The 9,752-nt window shown below is 29.1% G+C and overlaps 1 protein-coding gene across 1 annotated transcript; it reads left to right on the top strand.

Annotated features, from left to right (window-relative positions):
• The first annotated feature begins 5,435 nt into the window (after positions 1–5,435).
• Positions 5,436–7,226, top strand: LOC100245403 (7-deoxyloganetin glucosyltransferase). The gene is made up of 2 exons (XM_002285743.5): positions 5,436–6,137; positions 6,248–7,226. The coding sequence occupies exons 1-2, from the start codon at positions 5,639–5,641 to the stop codon at positions 7,171–7,173; spliced, it is 1,425 nt and encodes a 474-aa protein (XP_002285779.1). The 5' UTR covers positions 5,436–5,638; the 3' UTR covers positions 7,174–7,226.
• The last annotated feature ends 2,526 nt before the right edge of the window (positions 7,227–9,752 follow it).

Here is a 9,752-nt window from a genome sequence, read left to right as displayed (position 1 = left end):
TATATATATATATATATATTATGCATATATATAAAAATTCCATGCCAAAAATAATTTCCTTCAAAATTTAGTTTTTTTCGAATTTAATTTCCAACTTAAAAAAGAAAAAGAAAAATTCAACTATTCATGTTAATTTATTTAATTATAATTTTTCGTTATTATTATTACTTTTTTTATTTATTTAATTGATTATTTTTAAAATTTTATCTATTAACAAATTCTTGAAAATCTCGGTTTCCAAATTTAATTTCTCATTTCAAAATTTCCAATCTTCACGTTTATTTATTTAATCATTATTATTTTCATCATTATTACTTCGTTTATTTATCTACTTACTTATTTTTTGAAATTCACTTTTTTAAAATAAATTTTCAAAATTCCGATTTTTAAATCTAAATTCCAATTTCCGAAATTTCAATTTTCATATCAATTTATTTAATCATTATCATTTTACTCACCTATTTATTTGTTTATTTTTAAAAATTCAACATTTAAATAACTTCCAAAATTCTCATTCTTAAATTCAATTTCCAAGACTCCAATTTCTTTCAAAAATTAATTTTTAAAACTCCATTTCTTAAATTTAATTTTTAAAAATTCCAAACTCTCAAATAACTTTTAAAATTTCAATTTCTTTCAAATTTAATTTCCAAATTTTCAATTATTAAATTTAATTCCCAAGACTCCAATTTTAAAATAAATTTCAAAAATCCATTTTTCTCTCTAACTGTTTTTCAATTCCATTCGGGTTTCAAATAATCTTTTGTTCTTCTTGACTTTACATAAACATGAATGCAATTTTCATAATTTCAGAATAATGGAATTTGTGAGGCTAATTAGTGCAAGTTAGAGCGGGCTTTGGTGGGGGCCCCACATACGTGATTTTTATGATTGACTGATTGATTGGTTGACTTGATTGTTATACATGATTGATTTATTCTACTCTAATACATGCATGCGACTATTCTGTGTTTATTTGCTAACATTTGTTTCCCATGAAGTAAACCGGTTCATCACTCAAGTACATTATTTACCTCTCTTAATCATTCAATTATTTTGTTTTGAGTGATATTCATTAGTATCCATGTTTGATTAATCAATTGTCATGATTGCTCCATTTTATTAGTAGAGACCCGTTTTTAAGGACTTAGAGAGGTGCTACGGTTTTTACCGTACCTTCCCGATAAGTAACCTGACCCCCGAACCCGATCCAGTTTTTTCGCAGATCACATTTTCTAAATAAGGAGTTACACTTAGAGTTTTCTTTCTTATTTTGTTTACCCTTAAAAAATAAAACAAAAATAAGTGGCGACTCCAAGTTAATTTTTTCAACCAATTAAATCATTTTTTTCAAATAAAAATCGAGCTCGCGATTGAAAGCGCATGAGCCGAAATGCGGGGTCCACACTATGATAGAGATTAAAGATTAAAAATACATAATATTTATATAAAATATCCGAAAATATCTTGATTATAATAAGAATAAATCAATAATTATTATTAAATTTAAATTTAAAATACAAAGGTAGCTCCCTCTCTCGTTTCTTTTAATGAGAGTTGATATGGTTTTGATCTCACGATTTTGCTTTTTCACTTGGTGGATTTGAAAATCTTTGTATTATCTTCTTCGAATTAAAATATTGATGCCAATCCATTGTCATATTGATTTCAATTTTTTCAAAGAATAATCAAGCCTTTTATTAGAGTAAAATAAATACAAATATATAAACTAAAATTCCTTTTTTTTTTTTTTCACTTCTATATTTTTATTTAACTTTCTTAATTTTATTCTTTGTTTTTAATTTTTTAAGGTCAAACGAATCCTTTTCAACTTTTTCAGGCATATTTTTGCATGATACCACTATTAGTAAAATTATTATAACCAAAAATATGAAAATTTAAAATAATTTTTTTAATAAATAAAATAAAATAGGTCAACGTTTACTTCAAAATGTACGTGTACGTTTATTCATCTTTGGTCATTGTCGGTACTCGGTAGTAACGGCAGTATTAGTTGGGCAATGAATGGTGATGGGCCACTAATCAACATCGGTCCACTGGCGTTCCTCTTTCCAGGCCCAACCAATTGATGATGTTGGTGTCAAGCTTTCAGCAACGTGATTATTTATTTATTATTATTATTATTTTATAAAAAGAGACTATGAAATAAAATATCTACAGATATGATTAAAAGAGGTGCCAATTCTAGGTACATGTTGCCATCGTGTCAGTTCCACTAGTTCCAAGCCCAACCATGTGCTTTCAACAAATTTAATCTATTTTCATCCATGTTCATTAATGATAATGCTAAATATATCATCTTTTAATTAATTAATTAATTATCTTGTGTTAATAGAATTATGACTTACTTATTAACACTCCCCGGCTTGTGCATAATCTTCCAACAAACTAAGTTCTGATACTATATTGAATTAATTACCAACTATCTTAAAAGTTTAAGTTTGTAGAATCTGAACTCAATATACACATTATGTTTATTAATAAGTTGTTTAATTAACAAAATTTTATTTTTTAAAAATAATATAAAAATTTTATTCAATAATTTATTTTTAGAATTTGATATGTTAATTAGAAGTCTCTATTAGGTCCATCACCTTGGACATCATTTCATTTGGTTACTTAATATTTGACCTATGATTTTCTTCAATTCTCAAAAAATTAATTTCTTTGATCAAATTTAAATCTCTTTGCTTATCTCTAAGAGAATGAGCAAAATAGGACCAAGAAGTAAGTTTCTCTATAAGCTAAGATACTTTGAAGTCCTCACTAAATGATGTACTTTTTTTTCTTTTTTTTTTTCATTCCTTTTAAAAGTTCTTGAAATGTTGAATTTGGTTACCATTAGATTTTTTATTTATCACAATAAATTTATTTAATTTAAAAATTCTAAATCATTCTATAACCATGTCATCTATACCTTATTAGACTTTTCAAGTATTTGAAAGTTCTTTAATACCAATAATTGTGTGGAATATATAAAAAAAGTGATGGGAGAGAGGGTGCTAAAAACCTTATTATGGCAATGGTAATCTATTTGGTAAGATGTTACGAAGGATGAATATTTTATTTTATTTTTATTGGTTCCATTTTTTTTTTGTAAGTATAAATAAATTTTAAAAGAGTTAACTAATAGCTTATTTAGTTGTCACTTGTCATTGAAAACCTAGTAAAATCTTCAAGTTTTTAATAATAACACCCACCTGCATCGGGTCTAGATAATACACTAAGCAGAGGAGAAAGAGGGCAGCTAGGTTGATCTCACCCAATCCTAATGCGCTAAACGATTTTTTACCTTTGTTAATTCAGTGGCTCCATCCAATTTCATAACATTGTTTTTTCAGAGCTTTGACCCAAAATAATGCTTTTTAAAAAAAAATTCCAAAAAATAAAGTGGTTTTGAAAATAATGCCCGATCTAATGCGTTTGTGCCACATAAGCCGCCACGTCATAAAACCGTAGTTGGTGACTACGGTTTTATTTTTCTAAAGTGTTTAGAAACCGTAGTTACCAACCACGGTTTTAACTTTTAAGTTTAAAGCCGTAGTTGGTGACTACGGCTTTGACTTTTTTTTAAAATGGTCAAAGCCGTAGTCACCAACTGCGGTTTTAACTTTATATATATTTATATATAACTTTAATTTTTTTAATAAAAATATTATATTATTTTGATTTTAAATATACTTATTTCATTATTTTAAAAATTATAATATACGAAATTAAATAATTGATATTTTTAATTTGATATAAAAATATATTTTTGAATTTTATTAAAATAATAGGCACTATATTTAATATAAATATAATTAATTAATTAAAATAAAATATAATAAATTATATTTATTTAAAATAAATAAATTATAAATGCCTATTTAGAAAAATAAAAAAGTAATATAAATTATTATATTAATTAATAATTTTTTATATATTATCTATAAGTGGTATATAATACCTCTCTCACACACACATATAAAAGTCTAATTTAAGTTTAAAATTTATCACATTTTTATTTAAATATATAAATAAATTTTATTAAAACATTTGACACTATATTTAATATAAATATAATTATTTAATTAAAATTAAATATAAATAAAATATAATAAATTATGTTTATTTAAAATAAATAAATTATAAATGCCTATTTGGAGAAAAAATAATATAAATTATTATATTAATTAATAATTTTTTTATATATTTTATCGAGACCAGTTAGATGCACAGACATTTTATATTAATTAATAATATAAATATATAAAAAAATTATTAATTAATATAATAATTTATATTATTTTTTTCTCCAAATAGGCATTTATAATTTATTTATTTTAAATAAACATAATTTATTATATTTTATTTATATTTAATTTTAATTAAATAATTATATTTATATTAAATATAGTGTCAAATGTTTTAATAAAATTTATTTATATATTTAAATAAAAATGTGATAAATTTTAAACTTAAATTAGACTTTTATATGTGTGTGTGAGAGAGGTATTATATACCACTTATATATAATATATAAAAAATTATTAATTAATATAATAATTTATATTACTTTTTTATTTTTCTAAATAGGCATTTATAATTTATTTATTTTAAATAAATATAATTTATTATATTTTATTTTAATTAATTAATTATATTTATATTAAATATAGTGCATATTATTTTAATAAAATTCAAAAATATATTTTTATATCAAATTAAAAATATCAATTATTTAATTTCGTATATTATAATTTTTAAAATAATGAAATAAGTATATTTAAAATCAAAATAATATAATATTTTTATTAAAAAAATTAAAGTTATATATAAATATATATAAAGTTAAAACCGCAGTTGGTGACTACGGCTTTGACCATTTTAAAAAAAAGTCAAAGCCGTAGTCATCAACTGCGGCTTTGACCATTTTAAAAAAAAAGTTAAAACCGTAGTCACCAACTACGGCTTTAAACTTAAAAGTTAAAATCGTGGTTGGTAACTACGGTTTCTAAACACTTTAGAAAAATAAAACCGTAGTCACCAACTACGGTTTTATGACGTGGCGGCTTATGTGGTACAAACGCATTAGATCGGACATTATTTTCAAAACCACTTTATTTTTTGAAATTTTTTTTTAAAAAGCATTATTTTGGGTCAAAGCTCGTTTTTTCAGCAGTCTTGCTTGTTTCTGAAATGGGTTTCTACTTGTACGATGAGAAGTAATTGAGGTTGTGGCTGCACAGGGCCCACATTCCATAACTTCAGCTTTGACAGCCTGCATTATTTAGCTGACATTGAATCAGTCGAGTGACGTACATAAAACGAAATAAAAAATTTATTTTAGGTCCAATATTTAGAATTATAAGCTAGACGCGGATAGATTATATCTTATAAATTCTCTCTCTCTTTTTTTTTTTTTTTTGTCAATCCACGTTTCTTTTTATCCTTTCTATAAAACTTTTATCTTGTTTTGTCACTTGAGCCCATCATAATATTCTTCAAAAAAATTTCTCAATTATTCCGATAGCCACCAACAAAAGTTTTTTGAAATATTAAATATATTGATAGAAAGGGTGAGAACCCAAGCATGCCAATTGAAGCTTGAGAGAGCGAGAGAGCGAGTGTGAAAATGGGTTCCGTGGAGAAGAAGCCTCATGCAGTTTGTATTCCATTCCCTGCTCAGGGCCACATCAAGCCAATGCTAAACCTAGCAAAGCTCCTCCATTTCAGAGGCTTTCATATTACCTTCGTCAACACAGAGTTCAACCACAGACGCTTGCTCAAGGCCCGGGGTCCCAACTCCCTCGACGGTCTCCCCTCCTTTCAGTTCGAAACCATTCCCGATGGTCTCCAACCGTCCGATGTCAACGCAACCCAAGACATCCCTTCCCTCTGCGTCTCCACCAAAAATAACTTATTGCCTCCGTTTCGATGCCTTCTCTCCAAACTCAACCACAACGGTCCTCCCGTCACTTGCATAGTTTCTGACAGTTCATTGACCTCCACTCTGGACGCAGCTCAAGAACTGGGCATTCCCGGCCTTCTCTTTTGGACGGCTAGCGCTTGTGGCTTCATGGGCTATGCGCACTATCGCACTCTCGTCAACAAGGGTTTTATACCACTCAAAGGTATAGATCAGATGTCAGAACCCCACTTTGCGCATACAATATTTTCAAAATCCAAATTTGGTGGTGCTTACTTTAAATATCATGTTTTTTCTTTTTTTTTTGACAAATAGATGCAAGTTACCTAACAAATGGGTACTTGGATACGGTTATTGATTGGATACCGGGCATGAAAGGTATCCGTTTGAAGGACATGCCAAGCTTCGTTCGGACTACCGATCCAGATGATGTTATGTTGGGCTTTGCCATGGGTGAGATTGAAAGAGCTCGCAAGGCTTCTGCCATCATTTTCAATACGTTTGACGCTTTAGAGCACGAGGTGTTGGATGCAATTTCGACCATGTATCCTCCTATTTACACCATCGGCCCTATATCGCTACTCATGAATCAGATCCAGGATAAAGATTTGAAGTCGATTGGATCAAATCTGTGGAAGGAAGATGAGGAGTGTCTCCAATGGCTCGACTCCAAAGGACCCAACACGGTGGTCTACGTGAATTTTGGTAGCATCACAGTCATGAAGCCGGAGCATCTGATCGAGTTTGCTTGGGGACTTTCAAATAGCAAACAAAAATTCTTATGGATAATTAGGCCAGATCTGGTGTCTGGTGCTTCGGCCATTCTTCCGCCCGAATTCCTGACAGAGACCAAAGATAGGGGTCTACTCGCAAGTTGGTGCTCTCAAGAGCAAGTTCTGGGCCACCCAGCGGTAGGCGGGTTTTTAACCCACAACGGATGGAATTCCATCCTCGAAAGTGTGTGTTGCGGAGTGGCAATGATTTGTTGGCCCTTTTTCGCAGAGCAGCAAACCAACTGCCGCTACTGTTGCACAGAATGGGGCATAGGTATGGAGATAGACGGTGACGTTAAGAGAGATGATGTTGAGAGGCTTGTGAGAGAATTGATGGAGGGAGAGAAAGGCGAGGAGATGAAGAAGAAGACCATGGAGTGGAAGAAGATTGCGCATGAGGCCACCACTGCTCCAAGTGGTTCCTCGTTCTTCAACTTGGACAGAATGATCAAACAACTGCTTCTGTAGGCTGGCATGTTATCACTTTTTACCTTCAAGTTACGTAGTTTATTTTCTCCTCACTTTTTATTCCAGTTTCTTAATTTTCTTCATCGTTTTTAATTGTTTAAATTTTAAATTTTTAGGCGAAACAATTCTTCCCAACTTTCTCACGCATGTTTAATTTTTATGAACCATCATTAATCAAATTTATTAAATCAGACGTGAAAATTTAAAATAAAACTTTTAAAAATAAATAAAATAAAATGGATCAACGTCAAGCATTATTTCAAAAAATATATAAATATATATATATATAATAACGACCGAAGAAGTTCACGTGTGCGATGAGACCATTCAGTAGGATAGTGAACAGTCACGAGGACGCTGATCAGCACCAGCTCACCAGTATGCCCTTTTCCAGGCCCATTCATGTTGCCATCGGTCCGCCAGTCCCGCTTGGTCCTACTCCAACTGCATTCTTCCATATGGAAAATTCGAAACCTACGTCGGTACCGTACCCTTTTTTTTTTGCCATTGGATGTCCAAGATTACATCTTGGCCATCCATTTTAAATTCAAAAAAAAAATAAAAAATCAACTTGACCGGTGAAAGGAAGAACCGGTTATGACCTTAGAATCTCTTCTCCTTTTACTTCTTCATCCATTCTCAACAATTTTGGGTTTATATAAAATAAATAAGAGATAAATATTGAGATAAAAAATAGAATGGTATAAAAATAAAAATGATATAAAATCTGTAAAACATATTAAATATTTAAATTCGACATAACAATAAATATGGTAATATGATAATATTTTAATATAAAATGAGTATTTATATTAAAATTCAACATTTTGATAATTAGGTGATAGCTCCATTGTTTTAGTAATTATATTAACTTAATTAGTTTTAAAATGATCTAGATACATGTTAATCACTTATTAGTAAATGATTACTACGCATTATCATTGTAGACACACTTGTAGTCTCATGACTGAGAAAACCAATAATATTTCTTTACATCAACCTAGTTGATTAATAGAACATAATGCAAATAGTGTAAATATTGTCGTGGTAAAATTTTTTACATCCCATACTGTGGACCCGCATTTTTCACGTGTATACCCACTCGATCGGCGAGACTCGCTTTTTATTTATTTGTGAAAATTTGATTTTTTTAAAAAAAGTTGGAGCCGCCACTTATTTTATTTTGTTTTTGAAGGGAAAATAAAACAAGAAATAAAACCCTAAAAAATGACTCCATAATTTTTGGAAAAGCGTGTCTTTGAAAACCCAAGTCTTGGTCCAGGGATCAGGTTACTTATTGGGAAGGTACCTCTAGGAGGTAGCACCCCTCTAAGCCCTAAAGAGGTCTCTACTAATTAAGTTAAGGGGAATATGACAATTAATCGGTTAATTATGGATACCCAAGTAGGCTAGGTGATTTCAAAAAATTTGCATGCTAAACAAGATCAAATTGCCATAAAAGAAAGGTTAGGATGCGTACCTGGACCGCTTCTCAAGCGCTATCATAAAACATCAGAGTTAGTATAGAAGTATAACACACAACATGTATTTAATCATAGTGAATCAAACATACATCTAAACACCTAAGGATTATCAAACATATGCATACTTCATAGTGACACGATTGTTTACAAAATTTAGAAAGTAGGCGATAGGGGGGGCGTACCTGGATAGCATAAATAACTTGCAATGCGCTCCCATAAGACATGAGGGATTAGATAATAATAAAATAAAGAAACCCTAGCATGCTTGTTATCTAATTAGCATAACAAAAATTATCAAAGTATATGAAAACATTAATTATCACACACATCTTATATACAATTCCTAAAAAAGATAGACATAATTTTAACAAGTGACAAAAATGGCAACAAAAATAATTTTTGAAAAGATTTTCTTATGTAGGGGTTTCACCAATCCCCCAATTGATTACACGAATTTAGCCCAGAATCATCCCATTATTTGGGACCACAAGCTTTGATTCGTGTTTTTGTTCAAAACCAAAATTTTTGTTGAAAACCGAGAATGATGCAAACCGAACAAGATATGGTTGCATATTATTTTTAAATAATAAAAAAAAGAGATTTTGATCCTGAGGACTCTAAATGAGTTTTTGAAATAGATTTTTAAAATGATTTTTTTTGAGAAAAGTATTTTATTTTAAAATAAAAGGAATTAATTTGGAAAAAATAAAATATAAGAAATAAAATACCCAACAAAACAAAAATGAAACCTCAAAGTAAAATTTTTTTTAGTAATTAACAAAAATGATAATGGTGATGGTAGAGGCCAATCTTCATGATTTTCCAATGGCCTTTGAACAAAAAGGAAACTATCAAAGCAATAAATTATTAATATTTAGATCAAATAAGCTAATGAAATATCCATCAAGAATTAGCAACAAGGATTCAAGAAGCGCATAAATTGAGAATAACAATCCATAATTAACATAAGATTAACTAAACACATAAATGCCCCTAGACTAAAAAAAATAAATTAAATCAAGATTAAACTTTATCTAACGGGATTAATTAAATTAATGTATTCAAATCACAAACACATACAAGTGAAGAACAAAT

This window comes from Vitis vinifera, chromosome 18, assembly GCF_030704535.1.
Source record: "Vitis vinifera cultivar Pinot Noir 40024 chromosome 18, ASM3070453v1".
Lineage (NCBI taxonomy): Eukaryota > Viridiplantae > Streptophyta > Magnoliopsida > Vitales > Vitaceae > Vitis > Vitis vinifera.
Note: the sequence above shows the minus strand (reverse complement) of the source record. Positions and strands in the feature narration are given on the sequence as shown.

Excerpts from the sequence above, each read along its gene's own strand:
- LOC100245403 (XM_002285743.5), top strand. The coding sequence starts at position 5,639 with ATGGGTTCCGTGGAGAAGAAGCCTCATGCAGTTTGTATTCCATTCCCT. Across the intron at positions 6,138-6,247 it reads GGGTTTTATACCACTCAAAG|ATGCAAGTTACCTAACAAAT; the intron begins GTATAGATCAGA and ends TTTGACAAATAG.